The 22,759-nt window shown below is 46.9% G+C and overlaps 1 protein-coding gene across 6 annotated transcripts in view; it reads left to right on the top strand.

Moving 5' to 3' along the window:
- NEDD4 (NEDD4 E3 ubiquitin protein ligase) overlaps positions 1 to 22,759 on the top strand; it is a 2,630,465-nt gene that overhangs the window by 2,212,618 nt on the left and 395,088 nt on the right. For all 6 annotated transcript variants that reach the window (XM_069624887.1, XM_069624886.1, XM_069624885.1 and 3 more), the window contains one exon: positions 5,976 to 6,049. In XM_069624887.1, coding sequence (XP_069480988.1) covers positions 5,976 to 6,049 — 74 coding nt within the window. The remainder of the gene's footprint in view (positions 1 to 5,975; positions 6,050 to 22,759) is intronic.

Below are 22,759 nucleotides of genomic sequence, written 5' to 3'. Positions count from 1 at the left end.
CCTCTGTTTGCCCTGGTTTCAACTGGCCAATCACATCGAGAGGGAGGTCGGGAAGGCAGGGAAAGGACGCCAGGAAGCAGGGAGCTATGGAGGGGGAATCCACGCGCTAAGAGCGCGCATTACGTGCATTTTAAGCACAAAAAAATGCTTTTGGGGGCAGACTATGGAGGATGGGCCCAGGGCGATCTTACCTCCCAGAGGGTTTGCCAGCAATGGTGTTGGAGCGGCACGGGCAGCAGGTCTTTAGGCCTCTGTTTGCCCTGCTTTCAATGGGCCAATCACATTGGGAGGGAGGTCGGGAAGGCGGGGAAAGGACACCAGGAAGCGGGGAGCTATGGATGGGGAATCTACGCTAAGAGCGCATATTACGTGCATTTTAAGCACAAAAAAATGCTTTTGGGGGCAAACTATGGAGGATGGGCCCAGGGCGATCTTAACTCCCAGAGGGGTTTGCCAGTTCGATGATGCACTGGCAGAGGCTGAAAGGGAGCATGGCGAGGAGGACTAGCTCGCTGCCATTGTATATAGTTCTTTAGGTGTAGGTTTCAATTCTTTTTTTCGGCGTTTCTGGACTTTGCTCCACATTTTGTACATAGTTCTTTTTTAATGGTATTTTTTAGGATTTTAGGACATGTTTTGGGATAATTGACCCTAGTTGTTTGTAAATAGTTGTATTTTTCCGGGATCAATTTTAGTTCACAATGGAGGAATGGTTTTCTTTTCATTTGTGTTTTTATTTGGATTTAACATTATTGGACATGGACCACATGTTTGAGTTTTTCATTTTTAACATCCAATTTATTTCGTTTTCACGTCCTTTTGTTTTTTAATTTAATTCATGCTGATTTTATATGTTACTGAGTATGATTTGAATACTAATTTTTTTATATATTTTTACCCGTTGAAATCAAAGTGGTGTCTGGTCTCGATGGTTTAGTGCAAGTTTCACTCTTCTTTGACTCAGTTCTGTGTCCCTGCTGTTGACCAATGTTGTTCATGTGTGTGCACACATGCATGCATGTGTGATTTTAGGATTCCGATGTGATGTGGGCTGCCTCCAGCGGTGGTCACGGGTTATTGGGGGGATCCCATGTGGTGTGGGCTGCCTGTAGGTTGCCGTCACAGGTGTTGGTGGGGTGCCATGTGTTGTGGGCTGCCTGAGGGGGTGGTCACTGGTGATGGGGGTCCCATGTGGTGTGGGCTGCCTGCAGGGGTGGTCACGGGTGATGGGGGAAGGGGTCCCATGTGGTGTGGGCTGCATCCAGGGGTGGTCACAGGTGATGGAGCTGGGATGTGGCTGTCCCGTGAGGAGGGGTAATCTTCCAGGGTATTTGTGCATGTTTCGGGGGGTACGCGCTGAGTTTCCATGCAATGTGGCTGGGGTGCGGGTGGAGTGATCGCGTGGAAACACATGTTACTGCTGCAGCTTTATATATTTATTTATTACATTTATATAGTGCACAGACAGCCCAGGGGCATTGTGGAGCTGTTACTTGTAGGAAACTTAGTTCCAGTAGGTAAGAGTTCAAACATTAGACAGCATTGAGATTATACATAATATGCATTGAAGGTCATTAGTACAGAAGACTAGTTGCAGTAGTGAAACATTCACAGTATCCCTGAGGAAGGGGAAGGTAGTCGCGTCAGCAAGTAGGGTTGATCAGGCAAACAATGTAGTTTTCATGGCCTTACGGAAGGCAGCGAGTGATGGTTCGGCTCGCAGGGTAGTGGGGAGGGTGTTCCAGTGTAGGGAGGCAAGCTAGGGGAAGCTGGCGCCACCTGCTGTAGCTCTTTTTACACTGGGTACGGTAAGCTTATTGGCATAGGGTATCCTGGTAGGTCTTGTGGAGGAGGCAGGGTGGATTCTTTGTGACAGATAGGCTGGTGCAGAGAGGTGAATGCATTTGTGTATGAGGGCCAGGGCTTTGAAGATAAACCTCTCCTTTATGGGGAGCCAGTGGGATGCTCTTCTAGCGGCAGTGATGTGCTCTCTTTTGGAGATGCCTTGTGCTGCACGCAGGGCGCTATTCTGAATTACTTGCAGTTTCTCAAGGTTTTTGGTGGAGGTACCTAGGAAGAGAACATTACAGTAGTCCAGCCGGGACCCAGTGATGGCTCTGGCTATGTTGGTGCAGATGTCATTGGACAGAAAGGGCCTGGCTGCATTGAGAAGTTTTGCATGGTAGGCAGCAGAGGAGGCAAATGCATTTACTTGCCTAGTCATAGATAGATTTGAATCTAAATAGACACCTGGAGTTTTTACTGTGTCAGATACTGGAGGTCTGATGGAGTCGATGGTGAAGTGGCTAAACTGGGCATCAAGTTTTTTGAGGGTGTCAGGGGAACCTACAATTAGGAGTTCAGTTTTGTCCGACTTAAGGCATAGATGGTTGTCAGCCTTCCATGTTTGGATGGTGTTGTAAATGTTGTTGAGAGTCGTGGAGTCAGTGTCATATTCCCCTGTAAGTGTGAGAAGTATCTGCGTGTTATCAGCGTAGTTGGTGTAAGAGGGTAGGAGAGAGTCAGGAGCCTTGAGGTATGCCACATAACATGATGGTAGGTGAGGCAGTGGCTAGATCAGAGAAGACCTGCATGGTCCTACCTTGTAGGAATGAGGTAATCCATTTGTTGGCTTCTGGGGAAAAGTTGGCTGTGGAGGTGAGGTGATGGCATAGGACGTCCTGATCTACAAGGTGGAATGCAGCAGAGAGATGGAGGAGAAGAAGCAGGACCGGTTTAAATTGGTCTCTTGGGTCGTCTATCTGGTTTTTGAGGTCGAGTAGAGCGGTCTCTGTCCCATTTTTAGTGCGAAAGCCGGATTGTCTCATTCCCAAGAGTTTATTCTCCTCGAGGAAGTGCTGAACTTGCAGGTATACTGCTTTGTCCAGAATTTTGAGTAAGAACGGGACGGTGGTAATGGGCCTGTAGTTGTTGGGTCAAGTGTGTGTGTTTTTTTTTTTTTTTTTTTTTTTGAGAGGCTGGACACATGCTTCCTTGAGGCATGAGGGGACTTTCCCTGTGGTGAAGGAGGCGTTGACAAAGGCTGTTACGAATGGAGCGAGGGTGTCTGCAGAGTCCTTAATAATAGCGGCGGGCAGGGGTCGCCTTTACAATTGGAGGGTTTGATACCTTTCATGAGGTTAATCATGTCTTTCTCCTGGATGGCTTTGAATGAGAAGGTAGGGAAAGCATCCGAAGGGGAGGATGGAGTGGGAATGGGGGAAGCATCCGAGGGGGAGGATGGCGTGGGAATGGTGGAATTGGGGAGCGCAAGTCTGGTGTTAATAATTTTAGCTTGAAGCAGATTAAGCTTGTTACGCATGGCTGTTTGGATGTCATCAAACCCTGCCTTATCTTTGGTGAAGTTTTGGGGTGTGGGTGTTGGAGTCTCGAGTTCTCTAAATATGGTAAACATTTCCTTGGTGTTGGATTTCGCATCGTTGATTCTGGCTTTGAATGATTTGGCTTTGGCTTGGATAATGGCTTTCGTATATTCTTTTGAGCGTGATTTGAAGTCTACTTTGTCTTTGTCATCATGGGATGTCTGTTCGCGTGCTAGTGCAGCACATTTGAGCGTACAGAATTTAAGGAGGTCTTGTGTGGACCAAACATTGGGGTGGTTAGTGGGTTTAGTTTTACGTGGTTTGAGTGGGGCGATGGAGTAAATTGCTGTAGTGATGGCTCTGTCATAATTCTGAGCGAGTGTTTATGGGACATTGGAGAAGGGAGGTCTGAAGGAGGGTCCCTGTAGATATGGTAGGAGTCTCTCTTTGGCGAGTAGGCGGGCACTTCTTGTGAGGGCAGGTGGTAGGGGGTGAGGGAGTGTGATGAGGTTCTAGTGGTAGGGATATTAAAGGTGATGATATGGTGGCCAGACCAAGGGGTAGGAGTATTACCTGCGATTGTGAGAGGGTAGTTGTGTTGGGCGATCCAGTCTAGTGTTCTGCTTAGGGAAAGGGTGGGGTCTGTGATGGCGTTCATAAATCCTAGAGTTTCAAGGGCTGTATTAAGTTATTTGGTGGCAGGATCTTTGGTGCCATTCAGGCCTAGGTTGACGTCACCTAGGAGGATGGCTTTGGTTGATTTCTTTAGATTGTCTGCCAAGAGGTGGGTGAGGGAGGCCTGAAAGTCACCTAGAGGGCCTGGTGGGCAGTAGATAAGGTGTAGGGTAATGGTACAGTGGTGGGAGATGGTGAGTTTGAGTTGGAGATAATCACTGTTATTGTTGGTAGTTTTGTCAATCTTCCTGATGGTGATGGAATCTTTGGCTATTAGTGCAACTCCTCCACCTTTAGTTGGGCGATCTTGTCTGGTGACAGCATAGCCTGATGGGAGTGCGAGGGGGATAGTGCAGGGCCTGAAGCTTCATGTAGCCACGTTTCAGTGACCAAGAGGTGGTCTGGGTCATTGGTGGTGATGAGGTCATGAATGTCTAAGGCGTGGGCATTGATGGACCGGGCGTTGATCAGGGCACATTTGAGGTGGGGGTCAGGGGTGGGAGGAGTAGTGGTTACTATCATAGTGGCCCCATTTTCTGGAGTCACAGACACAGGCATGGTAACATTTGCATAAATACATTGCATGGTTAGGGTACAAGAATTGGGCCTTGTAGTATAAACATTGGTAGTAGTGGGAGTCCCATTGTCTGGAGTCAAAGACAGAGGCATGGTAACATTTGCATCAATACGTTGCATGGTTAGGGTAGAAGAATTGGGCCTTGCAGTATAAACATTGGCAGTAGTGGAGGTCCCATTTTCTGGGGTCACAGACATAGATACAGTGGCATTACAGTCAATACATTGCATGGTTGGGGTAGAAGAATTGAGCCCTGCAGTATAAACATTGGCAGTAGTGGGGGTCCCATTTTCTGGGGTCACAGACATAGATACAGTGGCATTACAGTCAATATATTGCTCCCTGGAGAGACTCATGTCCAGGGTAATATGCAGTTTGTGGGATTTTGTGGCAGCATTGCTGGGAGTGTCTGGGCTGGGCGGGGATTGAGGCCCCTGAAAGGTTGGTGAGCAGGTTGTGACGATCCACGAGGAATGTCTTACTTGCAGGTGGGAGGCAGCTGTGCAAGCGATAAGAGTTGCTTTGTTCGTTCTGGATTGCAGGCGAGCATTACATGTGCTCATGGGCGGTGGTAGCGAGATTGGTGGGGGCTGTGTATGTGCGTGCATGTAGACGTTCGCATCTAGATGTGAGTGAGTGGGGCTGCAATGGTATGGATATGGATGGGCAGCATTTCACGGCAGGCGGCAGTCTGCGAGCAGCGAAGAGGAGCGCTGGCCTTTTTCTGCAGCCTTCTCCCGGCCCACTCCACCTCCATTTAAAGCAGTTGGGGAGGGGCAGTCGGGTCGGGGGAGCGAATAGGCACTCGGGCCTGCGGCAGTGATATTCCCGGGCTGCAGGACGGCTCTGGTTGTTATGGTGTCAGCGGCGGCCATCTTAGATGCCGTGGAACACGCGGCAAATACAATATTTGAAGTGAATTATCCGAAAAGCAGATGATCAGCTGATTTAGCTTGCAGGTGCGCTAGCAGCGGCACAGCTAGTGATGCCTTGGTTAATCCATAAATATGCGTGCCACACAATTGTTTATTTGCTCCACGGCTGGCGCATGCTCCTTCACGCGTGCAGTGCTTGCACCTACCCTGCACTCAATTCTATGAATCGGGCCCTAACTTGTGAAGACAATTTCGACAAGTTCTAAAGGAGATGCACTGATATTTCTAAAACGTTTACTATGATATCAACATTTCAGTGCAAAGACCTGTACTTAAGTAAAGAATGCAATTTGAGATATTTGCAAATACCATGGTTAAGGGGAAATAAAATAAGTGGGAGTTGGTTAATTAACATAAAAGTACTGATTGGAAGTCATATTGAAAGTTAACGGGGTTGTACACAAAATGGTTTATTTACGTGAAATTGACTATCGGGTTTTTAATTTGTCTGCTTTTTATTTTTAGACCCGTCAACATGACCTGAAAATTGGTGGCTCTGAAATAGTAATTACCAACAAAAACAAGAAGGAATATATTCAGTAAGTGTTTGACCTTATGTTGAAGTTAACAATATTTGCATTTTCGAGGGAGAAACTGCACTTTGGCAAATTGTGTTCTTATTTTTTCTTAGTGGTTTAGAAAATGGCATGTTTGTAATGAATGCCTTTATTTCATACCTTTCTCATCTTTTGAAAAAGCCAAAAATATTGTCACAGGTAAATGACATTTGTCTTTTGCATCATAACAATTTTAGATGTACTCGCTGTCTGTAGATTGCTTTTTTCCCTCTTTGCCTCCAATCCGAGAACTTGACACCCTCTGTATTTGCTTATTTTATGTTCACTTTTCAATATGTTACCCCTTAAGATTGTGGGGTTTAAACCTTTGCCAGGATCATGAGAGACAGATGTTGGCATTACATCTGCATCAGCTTTGCCTTTGATTGATTTTTTGTTTATTATTTATAATGTGCGCCAGACCCGAGGGTATCAGGGCGCCGAAAGCAACAAGGATATATTTTTCTTGGTTACAGTGGTGTACAAGAATATACAATACAAGAGCAAATTGTATAATAAGTAGTCAGTAACTATATACAGCAAGAATAAAAGTCACCAAATACAAAGCGGTCAGTTTGTTGATGGATAACGTTATATACAGGCCGAGAGGGCGGCCGTTTGGCAGGGCAGCAAGTTGCAGCAGACCCTAGAGTAAACGTACAGAGATGCTGAGTGGTCGGTTGGGTAGTAAGTTGCAAGGATTCAATAATATGTACAATGTGGTAGGGACGGTAGTTTATTGGTCATTTTCTTTAAACCGCTTGGTGATATTGAGTCTAAAGTGTGGGTAGGTTTGGTCTACCCTTAGGCTGGGGGTAGGGAGTTCCATAGTTGTGCAGCTTTGACCGGGAAGATGCACCCTCCCGTTTTGAAACGTTTAAACCTAGGTATAGTTAGGTTAGTGTTAGCCATTCTTGTTTGGCGATTAGATGATTGTCTCTTGAATCTTTCTATGAGGTTACGTAGGGCGGCATTGTTTTGGCACTTATGTGTAAGTGAGGCCGTTTTTAGCAAGAGTTTGTCGTTACTGGTGAGCCAGTTGTTCATTCTTCTTATTTCTGAGATGTGGACTTTTTTTGCTATACGCAACGCCACTCTAAGGGCGTTGTTTTGTAGAATCTGGATTTTGTTAATAATGTGCTTGTTTGCTCCCATCTAAAAGGGATTGCAATAGTGTAGTTTCGACAGAATTAATTCTCTGGCCAGGGTAGTGCAGCTGTGCCTGTAGAGGAAGGGTTTAGCGGCTCTAATTAGCTTACAGGTCTAAGCCGTGGCTGAGGCCATGGAGTTGACCTGTTTGGTGAAGGAGAGAGTGGCCTCTAAGTAGAAGCCTAAAGTTTTGACTTCTTTAGCAACTTTGATTGAGAATTATTTATTTATTTGTAATGGGCCGTAAACCCGCAGGCATCAGAGCGCAACAGAAAGACATGGACATGAGCTGTGAGAAAAACCAGCTACTTATGTAACGGGACACTTGGCATACCAAGACAGAGAAGAACATATGCTACACTAGCGTTCTGTTTTCATTTAAACAGGAGGGTATTCAATATTTTTCTGAATTTGAGATGATTGGGTTCAAGTCTCCAACTCAGCGGAAGTTTGTTCCAACTGACGACAGACCAGTTGGGAAAGTTACCTAAGCCGTTTGCTTTTTTATGGGGGTTCACTACATTGAGTCCTTGAGCCTCAGACCTTAACGAACGGTATGGTGTGTAGCCAACAATTTTGGACTTCCGGTAAGCTGGAGCCCTTCCATATATGCACTTATAGGTAAGCGTCAAAGACTTAAATAAGACACGGTCTTCAACCCTGAGCCAGTGTAGCTCTCTTCTGGCTTCACTTATGTGGTCTGTCCTTGCTTTTTGCTTGATTATCCGTACCGCATGGTTTTGGATACGTTGATATTTTGTCAAGCATTGTTTGCTTGCACCCAATAGTAGTGCATTACCATGATCCAGGCGGGAGATGTCATCAATATTGAAGCTGGCGTATTTGTGGCTGAGTTTGTTAACATTAGGGGCGGTGCCGAGGATAATGAGTTCTGTTTTGTCGTCATTCAGGCATTGACCATGCGTGGCCATCCATGCCTGGATGATGAGGTATACCTTGTTCACCAAGGCCAAATCCGTGTCATAATCTCTCGTCAGCGGTATGAGGATCTGGGTATCATCTGCGTAGTTTGTGTAGGTGATACCAAGATCATTGAGATCATCGAAAAGGGGCTTCGTGAATATGTTGTACATGGTAGGTGAGACACATGATCCCTGTGGAACCCCACATGTGATGGGAACGGGGTTGGCGGATGCTGATGGTGAAAAGACCCGCATAGTCCTGTTATTCAGGAAGGATTGTATCCAGCCTATTGCTTTTTGCAAAAAGTGTGCAGCCGTGTCCAGATTGTTGCAGATGATTTTGTGGTCTACCAAATCAAACGCCGCTGATAGGTCAAGCAAGAGTAGTAGGGCAGTAGGGCAGTTTTTCTATTGTCTCGAAGTACGTCAATTTGGGCCTTGAGGTCCAACAGCGCTGTTTCGGTTCCGTGTTGGGGCCTGAAACCAGACTGGAGGACTCCTAAGAGATGATTTTGTTCAAGATATTTCTGAATTTGTAGGTATGCAACCCTGTCAGATTTTAAGCAGGAAGGGGACTGTGGTGATGGGTCATTAGTTGGTAGGGATGGATGGGTCTAGGGATTGTTTTTAAAGCACTGGGAGCACTCAGGACTCCTTAAGGTTGCTAGGGATGGTGCCGGTGGAAAAAAGATGCTTTGATAAGCTTTGAGATAAAGGGTGATAGGTCTCTGGCAGCATCTTTCATGATTTGGGTAGGGCAAGGGTCACCTTGGCAGTTAGATGGTTTGAGGGTGAGGATGATTTTTTCCACCTTTAGGATGGATACTTTGGTGCAGCTGAAACAGTGTGTCGATTTGTTGGTAGACGTAGGCTTGCTAGGTTGAGTGATTGATTTGTGAAGGAGGTCTTTTTTTGGCGATTTTATCCTGTAAGGTAACCTCTTTGTTAGATAGGGCTTTTTGAATACTGGTGCACCAGTTTTTGTCCTTCACACAAGTGTCGGGTACGGGTATTGGAGTTTCAAGCTCTTTGAAGATTATGAATAATTCTTTTGTGCTTGAGTTGGCTTGTGAAATTCTCTTATTGTATGCGTCTTGTTTGGCTAGGATTATTTCCTTCTTGTATTGGGAGGATATTTTGTTAGGTTGGATCTGGTTTATAGACATAATTTCGAAATCAAAAATTTCGAAAGTCAAAAAGTAGAAAAAAAAATGTCGAAAAAAATAATGTCGAATTTATTTTTTATGGCGTTTTTTTTTCGAAATGGGGGGTTCCCCCCCAACCCCCGTTTTTTTTTTTTTGTTTTTACCTTTTTTTTAAATATAAACTAGAGCTCAAACAAAAATATCGAAAAAAAAAATAATTCGACATTTTTGATTCGACTTTTTTGACATTCGAATTTTTTTTTCGATATTATGACTGGACACCGTTGGATCTATTATCATCCGATAGTTGGTGTCTCCATATGGATTTGCTCTTCCTCTTTTACAATCTCAGAGATGTGAGGTGAGGAGAGAACCAGGAGTTCAGGTGCATTTTAGGTTTACTCTTTCTTGTTTTTAGAGGGGCTATGATATATAGGGCTTCGGACATTGCTTTGTTGTATTCCTCGACTAGGCAGGAAGCATCGGTGGACTCTGGTAGGGCGTTTAGTGTTGGTAGTATTAATGGTACGAGTTTCTCGGCTGTTCTTTTTATTCCTGGTGGGTATGGCAGCGGCCAATGAGGTGTTTTTCCTGGCACAAGTTATGGCTTCTAGTGAGAATGTAAGGAGGTGGTGGTCCGTCCAGGACTGCGGGATGATGGAGGTGATAGTGGCTTGGCAATTGTAGTCTGCCACCCAACCGAGGGTTCTTCCTTTGATATGCGTAGGAGGGGTTACTCTTTGGCTAAAGCCTAGTTCTGTGAGAGAGTCAGCGATTAGTTCTGCTTGTAGGTCTTGGGTGTTTTTTACGTGGGGATTAAAGATCCCAAACAGTAGGACTTGTGAGGTGTTTTTAATGTTAGAAAGGATTGTGGTTAGGTCCTCCTCACAAGACATAATGGGGCAAGGTGGTCTGTATAGAAGATGAATGGTGAGAGTTTTGGACCCAGAGATCGGTAGTTTGTCGATTAAGGATTCGCATGATTTAACATCAGGTGAGGGGGCTAGCCTCAAGTCTAGGTTAGTTTTGGCTATTAGGGCTATGCCTCTGCCACGTGCCTCAGTTCTGTCTGCTCTGAGTATTGGGTAGTCCTCTGGGACTGCGAGCGGGAGGGCACGGCCGGCTGTTGTATGTAGCCAAGATTCAGTGATCGCTAAGAAATCTAGCTTTTCAGTCTGTATAAGGTCCGCTATTTCCGTGGCATGTGCCACTAGAGAGCAGGCATTTATTAGGGCCCCCTTAAGGTGTGGGGTAATCTTCCCTGTAGATAAACTAGGTGGGATTTGGTTGTTAGTATTACTTTTAAGAGGTACATTGAGTAGTTTGTTCTGCAGACAATTTTCATTATTTGGTAGTGGGGGGTAATTGAGTTATGTTTAAGAAGGTATTGGCTGATTTAGTTGGTGGGCATGACTTCCTATTATTTGTGTTGCTGGTGGACCTAGCGAGAGGTTCGAATAGTTTGGTAAGACTGGAGCAGAGTCTAAGGTTTCTGGAGGTGGTGTTACATGGTCTGTCAATGGTGTGAGCATTAGGGGTTTGTCAAAATCTTTTAAGGCTTCCCTCCCTTCCTCCTCACCTGAGGTATCCGTAGGGTAGTATTGTGCCACCGACCTTCTTCCTGGGCGTCTTCGAGCTGGATCCTTGCCGTCTTTCTTGCCTTCCTTTCTTTGACATAAGTAGGGGCGAGCTTCCAGGGATGCCACGCTGTCGGGTGATTGGGGAACCGAACAGCGGGAACTCCCGGAAGCCGGCTCCTGAGCAGGGAAAAAGCCTCAACGGCAGAAAAAACCCTGCGATGAGAGTCCAGAACAGGAAGATGCCCGAGGTGATGTCTTGGGATGTTGAGGATGATCGGAGTAACAAACTTGGAGAGCTGAGAGTGACGGATGAACAATGGGGGAGAAATCCCAGGTAAGCAGAAACACCTCCAGAGCAGGCGAGGATGAGGAGAATATACCAGGAGAGAAAGCAGGGTTATCCAGAGGAATGAAGAGGAGCACCCAGGACCAAAGAATGGGTAAGCCAAGGCGCCAATGAGGGAGAGACCAAAGGAGCCAAGCTGAGAGGAGGGATCACAGAGAGACCGGTCAGGGTACCGGTAAGCGAGCAAGCGGGAAACCACAAAAGAAAGTCCAATGGAGGGGGGGACTAGCCAGAACGCGGGGGCAAACAGCGTAACCTTCGAGCCGGGAGAAGCAGAGAAGGTGCAACGCGAAGAAACGCTGCTCGAGCCCGACACTAAACAACATCGGCGGCCATCTTGGAAAAACACTAGAGCGGTGCTTCCCAACGGCCGTCGAACGTAACGGCACCTGTCAATGGCGTCTCCACAAATCCCAGAAGCGCCGCCCGACAGGAATCATGACAGTATGACCCCTTCTACTTGGGGAACCTCCTGGTTTGTCCGGATGTAATCTGTGAAACCTCCTAATGAGTTGCGGGGCATGAATGTGACTCACGGTCTCCCATGTACGTTCTTCGATGGGATAACCCTTCCAATGAACCAAGTATTGAAGGATTCCATGATGATAACGGGAATCAATTAACCGGGAAACCTCGTATTCTGCTGGTTCACACTGAGTGACACTAAGCGGACTCTCGGATCTTCTTTTAGAAGGGTCCGGACGGTAAGTCTTCAAAAGAGAGGAATGAAATACGGGATGTACGTGTTTGAGAGAGGAAGGTAACTGAAGACGAAAGGCAACAGGGTTAACCTTCTTGGTGATCCGAAAAGGTCCGAGGTATCTGGGTGCAAATTTTCCTATGTGTGTCCAACGAGGTAAGAATTTTGTGGCCAACCAGACCTTATCACCTTCCGTCCACGAGGGTACTGCCTTCCTTTTCTTATCGGCCCATGTCTTGTAGGACTGTCGACTAGCGTTCAAAGTCTCACTGGCTAACACATGAGTGTCTTTGAGTTCCTTTAGGAGATGATCCATAGCAGGTAATTTCGACGGGCGAATATCAGTCAAAGGCAAATGTTTGGGATGGTAGCCAAACGTACAAAAAAAAGGAGACATATTGATGGCCGTATGTCTGGTATTATTATAAGTGAACTCAGCCATAGGGAGAAAGGCATTCCAGACTTCTTGCTTTCTGCTACAGAAACATCGAAGATATTGTTCTAACGTATGATTGAGCCTTTCTGTCTGCCCGTTGCTTTGCGGGTGGAACCCAGAGGAGAGAGCTCGGTGAATCCCGAACTGTTTGCAAAGAGAGCCCCAAAATTGGGAAGTGAATTGAGGGCCTCGATCCGATACCACGGTTTCTGGTAGACCATGAAGCCGCACAATCTCTTTCAAGAATATCTTGGCCATCTCAGGGGCCGTAGGTACCCCCTTCAAAGGTGTGAAATGGGCCAATTTGCTCAGAGAATCGACAGTAACCATGATGGCTGTGTTTCCTTCAGAATTTGGCAACTCCACAATAAAATCCGTGGAGACATGGGCCCATGGTTGTTTGGGAGCAGGTTCCTGTTGTAATAGGCCTATGGGATTGGAGGAAGAATACTTGTTGGCTGCACAGATGGAACAGGTGGATACATAAGAATGCACATCCTAATTCCAACCTGGCCACCAGAACATTCTGGACAAAAGATCCTTGGTAGCTCGTATGCCCTTATGTCCGGCCATGGGTGAATCGTGACACCATGAGAGTGCCAGTCTTTGATGCTTCTTGTCGGGTAGATATAGGGCTCGACCCTTAAAAAGGATTCCCTCTCTTTCTTGTAATTCAGACCCTAAACCAGACCCAATCGGAGAGCAATGTTGCTGGATGCGGACATCGCGCAAAAAAATATTGGCCACAGTACTGATCTCTTTACCCGCTAACAATAAATCATGGCTAGAGTCTGCTTCACCAACCGAATCACAAGTACGAGACAGGGCATCGGCTAAGATATTCTGTTTGCCGGGAAGGTATGTAACCTCAAAATCAAATTGCGAAAAATAATACGCCCAACGGGCGTGTCTGGCATTACGACATTCCATCTCTTGCAGAATCCGAAGATTACTGTGGTCGGTACGTACCGTAAACCTATGTATAGCCCCCTGAAGGAGGTGTCGCCACTCTTCACAGGCATGCTTGATCGCCAACAACTCTCTCTCAATGACAGAATAATTCCTTTCACTGGAAGACAAGGTTTTAGAATAATATGCCACCGGATGTTCTAGACCATCCTTTCCTTTCTGAAGGAGAGCGGCCCCAATAGCTCCTCCTGAGGCATCCGTCTCTACAATAAAGGGGAAAGTCTGATCAGGCTGCACCAGAATAGGTGCCGAGGTGAATGCCACTTTCAGAGCTTGGAATGCAGAATCTGTCTCTTGAGACCAAGAAAAGGCTACTCCCTTCTTCAACAGTGAGGTGATTGGGAGAACCTTCTCGGAGAATCCAGGAATGAATTGACGGTAAATATTAGCCAGTCCGAGGAAGCGCTGAACTTCTTTAACGTTTCTGGGGGCTGGCCAACCGGTTATAGCTTGACTCTTCACGGGATCCATGCGGATACCCTCGTGAGAAAGGATGAAACCTAAATAGGTTACCACTGGAGCTTCAAAAACACACTTTTCAGGCTTTACCAAAAGCTTGTTTTCCAGCAGACGTTCTAGTACCAGCCAAACGTGTCTTCTATGTTCAAGGAGGGACGAGGAAAATATCAAGATGTCGTCTAGATACACCACCACTGAGGAAAATAGGAGATCGGCAAACAACTTATCCATAAAGCGTTGGAATACAGCAGGTGCGTTAACTAAGCCGAAGGGCATGACTCGATATTCAAAATGCCCTAGTGGTGTCCTAAATGCTGTCTTCCATTCATCCCCCTGTTTTATACGGAGCAGATGATATGTTCCCCTGAGATCAAGCTTAGTGAAGACAGATGCACCTTGTACGGCTTCCAATATCTCCTTGATAAGAGGCATCGGGTATCGGTCTTTGATGGTAAGGCGATTCAAACCTCGGTAGTCTATACAAGGGCGGAGTTCCGATGATCCCTTCTTCGGTCTGAAGAACAAAGATGCTCCAGCTGGCGATTTAGATTCTTGAATGAGTCCATTTTGTAGATTACAATCTAGATACTCTTTGAGAGCCTTGCGCTCGGGCAAGGATAGGGGATACATCCTCCCGAAAGGTATAGACGCATTAGGTTGGGTTTCAATGGCACAGTCTTCTCTTCTGTGAGGAGGAAGGGAATGTGGTTGCTTGTCCAGGAAGACTTCTAAAAAGTCTTGATAGTGTTCAGGGATCATATGAAGTGATGCTGTCAACAGGAGATCCGCCTTGTTCGGGGAAGCCGTGAGATGACCGATCTCTAGGCATTCATTGAGGCAAAAGGATGACTGAAACTGTATGGTATTGTTCGTCCAGTCGATCAATGGGTTGTGTCTGCGTAACCACGGAATACCAAGAATGACCGGAAAGTGTGCAGCCTTGATGATGTCGAATACCATTTCTTCCTGATGCTGAAACAATTGGACTTGCAAAGGTAGAGTCTCTTGATTTATGGGTCCTGAAGACAGAGGTTGTCCATCTACCCCTTCCACAGGAATGGGCAGATTCTTGAAACGAAGTGGCACGTCGTTCTCTCTGGCCCAGGATACATCAATGAAGTTCCCTGCTGCACCACAGTCCAGCATGGCTAACGCTTCCCAGACTGTAGAAGGATCCCGACACAACTTAACCTGAAAGACCATCAGCCGATTGTCTTCTCTAGGAAGAAGAGGCAAAGTGTTGTTACAGGGATTCTTTTCAACACCCCCGGACCTACCCCTGATTAGGTTCGGGGAGATTCGTTTCCCTGGCGGCGCGGAGGAACCTCTGGGCAATTTCGAAGTAAATGTTTACTAGAACCACAGTACATACAGAGGCCCAACTCTCTTCTTCTCTTGGTCTGTCAAAGGCCCTCTTGTAGTACTGATCTGCATTGGTTCCTCTCCAACGGGGGAAACAGGACTATCCCTCAAAGAATTGGGTGAGATAGATAAGGGAGGGAGACGTGGACGTCTTCTTTCCTGTCTTCTTTCTCTTAACCTGAATTCAATCTGCAATGCGAGTGATACAAGTTCTTGAAAGGTCTGGGGTCTTGCAATGCGTGCCAGTTCATCCTTAATGTCCTCATGTAAGCCGCGACGAAATAAAGTCTGTTGGGCCGAATCAGGCCATCCAGCATCTGTGGCTAGATGCATGAAGGATGTCACGTAAGTCTGTACATCGTGGGGGCCCTGTCTAATGTCAAGGATGGCTTCATATGAGGCATACTGAACCTCAGGTCGGTCAAAGCGGGTCTTTAACAGTTGTAAAAACTGATCAAAGTCAGAGGTAGCTGGATGAGACTGTAGAACTAGTGGTGAAGCCCATGCCAAGGCGTTTCCTGTTAAATTTGAGACTAAGAAGCCCACCTTGGCCTTGGTGGTCTCATAGGTGCGAGGACGGAAAGTAAAATAAAGCCGGCAAGCATCCAAAAATTCCTTCAATAACTTCGGATTGCCATCATACTTTCCGCAAGATAATGGTAGAGGAGGTAGGTCTCCACGGGTCTCCTCACGAGCTGCTACCTGCAGCCGTAATGATTGGTTTTCGGATCTAAGTGATTGAACCTCTATCGTAAGCCCCTGAATGGCGGCTACCAATTCCTGGTACTGTTCGAGAGAAGCCATCTGTGTCTTGTGGCGTTGCACGCTATCAGGTTTGTCAGAGTCTTTTAAGGCTTCCCTCCCTCCCTCCTCACCTGAGGTATCCGTAGGGTAGTCTTGTGCCACCGACCTTCTTCCTGGGCGTCTTCGAGCTGGATCCTTGCCGTCTTTCTTGCCTTCCTTTCTTTGACGTAAGTAGGGGCGAGCTTCCAGGGATGCCACGCTGTCGGGTGATTGGGGAACCGAACAGCGGTAACTCCCGGGAGCCGGCTCCTGAGCAGGGAAAAAGCCTCAACGGCAGAAAAAACCCTGCGATGAGAGTTCAGAACAGGAAGATGCCCAAGGTGATGTCTTGGGATGTTGAGGATGATCGGAGTAACAAACTTGGAGAGCTGAGAGTGACGGATGAACAATGGGGGAGAAATCCCAGGTAAGCAGAAACACCTCCAGAGCAGGCGAGGATGAGGAGAATATACCAGGAGAGAAAGCAGGGTTATCCAGAGGAATGAAGAGGAGCACCCAGGACCAAAGAATGGGTAAGCCAAGGCGCCAATGAGGGAGAGACCAAAGGAGCCAAGCTGAGAGGAGGGATCACAGAGAGACCGGTCAGGGTACCGGTAAGCGAGCAAGCGGGAAACCACAAAAGAAAGTCCAATGGAGGGGGGACTATCCAGAACGCGGGGGCAAACAGCGTAACCTTCGAGCCGGGAGAAGCAGAGAAGGTGCAACGCGAAGAAACGCTGCTCGAGCCCGACACTAAACAACATCGGCTGCCATCTTGGAAAAACACTAGAGCGGTGCTTCCCAACGGCCGTCGAACGTAACGGCACCTGTCAATGGCGTCTCCACAAATCCCAGAAGCGCCGCCCGACAGGAATCATGACAGTTTGTGATTGTGAGTGATTCAGGTTATTAGGTGGTAGTGGTGGATTAGTCACACATGCTAATGGTTGATCTGACAGGGCGTAGCCACGTGCCAGAGGGGGTAGTAACTTGTGGTGCTAGATAAGGACATGAGGTCTAGTATGGCCCTTAGTAGGACAGTGTATATAATGGTCATATACATAGTGAGGCCGCGTAGATTGGGCGTAGTTTGCTATTACGTAACGCTACCAACGGGAGAGTTAGGGCCGAGCATAGGCTGAGTTAGAGTTACTGACAATGGGGTTGAGGAGCACAGTTTGGCAGAGTCGGCTGATTCAGATTTGCTAATACTGGTAGACAAGCATAATTAGGCAAAATAGACTGATTCAGAATGCCTAACACTGGGTAGAAGAACACAATTTGGCAAAGTATGCTGATTCAGAGTTGCTAGCAGGGGTTCAAAAGCACAGTTTGGAAAGTTAGGCGGAATCAAAATTGCTAACACTAGGTAGAAGAGCACAATTTGGCCTGGGTAGGATGATTCAAAATTGCTAGCACTAGGTAGAAGAGCACAAGTTGGCAGAGTAGACTGATTCAGAATTGCTAACACTAGGTAGAAGAGCACACTTTGGCAGGGCAGGCTGATTCAGAATTGCTAGCGAGGTGTTGAAGAACAGTTTGGTGAAATAGGCTGATTCAGCAATGCTAACAGTGGGGATGAGGAGCACAACTTGTCAAAAATTGCTAGTCATAGAGTGGGAGAGGCACTCTTTCACATCGTAGGTTGATTCTAATCTGGTACTGTAGGTGAAATCAGAGGGGGCTAACAGTGCTTGGTACATTTACTTTGCAGTCAGTATTCATGACAGGAAAATATGCACATAGACTAGTTCCGTTGGTGAACTATCATCCAGGGGCTATCTAACATAACACGCGCTATTCGCATTGTTCGAATGATAACGTGCCCCTTATGCAGATATAGTTAATGCGGATTGTAGGGGTGCTTCTGTGAGAGGGGTGATCTGCTGGGCGATGGCAAAGAGGATCAGGTGCAGACAGGTATAACATGAATAGTGGGTCAGCTTCGTAGAATGGCGATGAGTGACCTAGGCAGTCAAGAGGGTACAGGCACTGGGTGCAATTTAGGGTGCAGTAAATGTACGCAAGATGCACGACAGGGCGTTGTATCAACGGGGCGGCCGACAGACCGTCGCAGACAGGCCTTTTTGCTGGGCCCTTCTGCAAAGGCGCTTCTTCCGTCCTCCGGCTTCTGCCTGACGGTGGGGGTTGGGGAGGAAGTATCCGATGTCGGACAATCCCAGGCTGAGTCGGCTGGTGAGGCCTGGTAATGACAAAGACGGATGAAAAACGTGGCAGCCATTGACCTCGTTGCAGGTAATGGCTCGGGGTACAAAGATCCTTCGGTTCTGATCCAGTGTGGCATACGGGGCTCCGGATGCTGCACGACTGTGATGTAGTGTGCAGATCAGCTATTTAGGCGCAAATACTGACAAAAAAAGATAATGGCGCAGTCTCGCCATCGCGTCGCTGGTCTCATCCACTTACTTAGCATGTGGAGCGAAGGAAAGGGGGCTCCTGCCCAGTCGTCTCAAATATGGCTGCACAAAATGCTGCCTAGGTGTCGATAATAACTCTCATACATGTGATTCTTTTCAAGCCATACATCCTCATAATATCGGGGAGTGAGTTGAAGTGCTTACGACATACTAGTCATGGATAGAGGAAAGGGAGGCTCTGTACGTTCCATATGCTCCAGTGTTATAATCCATTTCAGTGACTTTTTCGCTGTAATTTTCTCCAAAGAGTCGAGACCCAGTTAATAAATACTATGATAAGGAGCAAGATTTGGATCTGGCACATTTTGGAGTGGTATAATTGTTGAATGTTAAAGGTATTTGTACCGCGCAACGTCACCAACGGAATTGGTCCCCAGGCGCTCTGGCGGATCTGTAAACGATAAGGTGGGATGGGTTAGTAAGGTGGAGAGGGAGTAGGATAGTGAGAGGAGTGGTGTTCTGTTGGCAGCTTCAGCTCGGTATACACCAGATACTGAGCTTTGGTGCAGGTATTGGATCGGTGTCAGTCTGCGTGTGCTGTTGCCCCGGTTTATGTGCTGTTGCAGTGTTGTGAAGTGCATGCGGCTTGTGGTGCGAGAGATGGTTGTGTGAGTTTTTGAGTGGGATAAGTATGCAGAGTTTGAGGTTATATTGGTTAGTGGGTTACCTGACCTTTAGCATGCTAACATTCACAGTTTTCTTTAAGTGTGGCACTTGATGGCCTTCACAGTCTAGAAGCGGCGCAGGCCAGTGTTCAGAGTTCCATCCAGGTGTGGGCATGCTAACATTCACAATTCTGTCCAAGTGTGGACATGCCAGTATTCACAACTCTGTCCAAGTGTGGACATGCTAATATTTACAATTCTAGCCAAGTGTGGACATGCCAGTATTCACAATTCTATCCCAAGTGTGGGCATGCTAATATTTACCATTCCATCTAGATGCGACGCAGGCCAATGTTCACAATTCTATCCAAATGTGGACATGCAAATATTTACAATTCTGTCCAAGTGTGGACATGCTAATATGTACAATTCTATCCAAGTGTGGACATGCCAACATTCACAATTCCATCTAGATGCAACGCAGGCTAATGTTCACAATTCCCTCCAAGTGTGGACATGCCAGTATTCACAATTCTATCCAAGTGTGGACATGCTAATATTTACTATTCTAGCCAACTGTGGACATGCTCGTATTTACAATTCTATCCAACTGCGGACATGCCAATATTCACAATTCTATCCTAGTGTGGGCATGCTAATATTTACAATTCTATCTAAGTGTGGACATGCCAGTATTCACAATTCCATCTAGATGCGACGCAGGCCAATGTTCACAATTCTATCCAAGTGTGGACATGCTACTATTTACAATTCTATCTAAGTGTGGACATGCCAGTATTCAAAATTCTATCTAAGTGTGGACATGCCAGTATTCACAATTCTATCAAAGTGTGAACGTGCTAATATTTACAATTCTATCCAAGTGTGGGCATGCTAATATTTACAATTCTATCCAAGTGTGGACATGCCAATATTCACAATTGTAGCTAGTTGTGGACGTGCTAATATTATGCCACTCTGTTATTGGGATGTAAGATAGAGTGGCAGTGGTTTTCTGGAGTAGAGTGATTGCTCCACTCCCCACCCATGCCGCACTCACAGTTTTTGTTGGTGTCTGTTAGCTTCCTTGGCATCCCCTGCGGATACCTGCAGACACTTCTTGGAGCCGCGAGTGTAGGAGCCGCCCTTTGCCTCGGGGTCCTTAGCCGAGGGGGCTGCCAGGCAGAGGGCTGCCCTGGGGAGATGGCTTTAATGGTGTAGAATGAGCCAATCAGGGTGAGGGGCGGTCTGGGAGGCAGGAGGAGGGAGGGGAAGAGGATGGGAACGGGGATAGGGCCACGTGGGTGCCGATACCAGGAGGCACACCGGGCCTCTGAATCTTAAATAAAGGAGCCCTGGAGGGTCTCGTGCGGGTCCTCACTCACCTGGGGTGCTGAGGTTTGCAGGGTGACGCACCTTAGGCCAGGGAAATGGTGGAAATGAGGCAGAGTGCAAGGGGGATTGGCGCCGTAGGCCCACTGTTGTGGGTGACTGCGAGCACCAATCACGGGCAGGGAACGTCCAGGAGGAGGGATAATGCAGGAGCCTGAGTCCGGCTGTGGCGCTCTGGGAGGTTCTATTTTAGAGAGCTAGCCATGGATGACCATGGACTGAAAATGCCCCCCGCTCTGGGCTTTCCTAATGTGCACTCTTGCAGTGTCATACTGCCCCATGGTTAGCAGAACTGTGCACAAACAAATGGGCGTCCTTTATTCAGTGTTAAGGAGGAAGGCTTCATTCTCTTCATTGAAGGTTTGTGAGAAGCATCCCTCTACGCTTCAACTGTGAACGAAGGTAATGAAACCACATTAGTCTGCTCCTAATGGAGACCCTGTTGTTTTGGCTAGGCATTCTGTGTCGGAGAGCTTGGTGATTAAGGCATTTGGTAATAATTTGAAGGATATTGGATCCTGTGACCTGCCTTTAGACAAGCAAGCGTTTAATCTCCTTTTTGAAGGAAGTAACCAGGTTTACCGGCAGCTGGTACTTGAAATTCTTACACATATTGGGGAAAGTGTTCTGTGAGGCTGCTCAACATATTCTTCCGACATATCAGAAATCTCTGTTGGAGATGGTCTGATGGCAAGGATGTGGTCAAACACGTTCTCGAGTCAGACTCACTGGAGGTATATTTCTTGCTTTTCAGCTTGTGTGCAAAATGTTACTATTGACAGAAGCATTTGTCCAGCTCTGGTGCCTTTGACTCTTTAGAAAAGTTTGACTTTTAGGGCTACTGCAAATAATTCTGGCTTTTCCTCTTCCCCCACCTCAAAAGCCTCCACTTACAGGTCATTCTTTTAACAAAACAAATATTTTAGAGGTCCCGACCCTTGCAGTTGTCCTACACAGCTGCTTTCCTGTGCGGTTTCTGGCACTGATCGCTTCTCTTTAGAACTTACTTTGCCTTTGTGGCCATGCTTTTGCAAAACATATTTAATGGATGGACTGTGAACACAAAGGGGCCTGATTTCATGGTTGGTAATGGAAGGAAAGTGTGCCAGGCTGGTTTTGCCTCATCTTTAGAAGACATACATTCTTTTGAGTTCCTTGCTTAACTTAAGGAATTCAGTCTGTAACCATTCAACATGATTCGATTTCTGTTTTGTTTTGGCTACTCAGAAAGTGAAGGCTTATCCTCCCAATAGTGTGAGGGTCAGCTGACAGTCATTATCTTGTTTCCATCCAAGCAATCTCCTGTGGTCCTCAGCCCCGTGGCCTTGTATATCTTTCTGGTGTCATACGACGCCTTGATCACTCAATCCTTCCAGAGGGCAATGAGAACTAAGTGATTACTGTTTGGATTTTTTTAAAGAACATTTTCTGATATTGCATGTCCACAAGGACCTGTTAAGGTGTACATTTCAACACAATCTCCTCTGCGAGAAGATTTATAACTAGCCTTGGCGCCAGTGAGCTTGATGAGGTATGACTTACTGTTTGGGTAGAATTGCCACACTCGTCTTACCTTTCTGTTTGTGGCCACTGGCATGAGAAGGGCAAGATGTTAGCCATCATTATCCTAAAACATATGTACTCACCTTCAGGCTACCCTGCCCAATACTTCAGAATAAAATGTTTGCTGATCCTGCTCAACACCTCCACTGACAGTACTTAAACAGTTTGGGCTTTTTTGTAGGCAAGGAAAAGGCACTTGCCAGTCACAGCCGTAGTGGTATTAACTGGCCATTGATGGTAGCAGGTGCAAAATGGTGCGAGTACCTGGCAAATACTTATACACAAGCCAAAACTGTTGGCTTTGTCAATGTTTGTTGTTAATAGGACTTCAGTGAAGGACATGCCGAGAGAGTGCTTATAAATCGAGTGGCTGAAGGCAGACCTGGTAAGGCATTTTACTACCCCGTCCCGTCTCCTTTCCTCCATACTGCATGGGCATCCCTCACTAGGGACAGGAGCGGAACCTTTACAAGACAAAAAAAGGATTTCCTCTTTAAATTTGGCTCTGCAGAGGTGTGGCCCCAGGAGCTCCCTTGTCTCCACCCTCTGATCCAAAAACCTCAGTCCTCTTTTCCACATCGACGGGAGCGTCCCTGCTTCTTCTTCACTGGTGGTCTTACTCCACGCGCTGAGGGGCCTAAGGGCTCACGTACTGGGAAATCTCACAAGGTGCTTTACCCTGTTACCTGGCCTATACCCAAGGGGGTGCCTACACGCAACAGCACTCCTGGGCCCATGTCCGAGGACAGAAGCAGCCTGAACCTACGCTTTCAAACAAGTAGAGGCACATGCCAGTACCTTGATGGACACACAGTTCCCGCGCTTGGACAAAACGGCGGCCC

Source organism: Ambystoma mexicanum, chromosome 11 (genome assembly GCF_040938575.1).
Source record: "Ambystoma mexicanum isolate Mex_15411 chromosome 11, UKY_AmexF1_1, whole genome shotgun sequence".
NCBI classification, from domain to species: domain Eukaryota; kingdom Metazoa; phylum Chordata; class Amphibia; order Caudata; family Ambystomatidae; genus Ambystoma; species Ambystoma mexicanum.
This window is presented reverse-complemented; position numbering and strand designations above follow the sequence as displayed.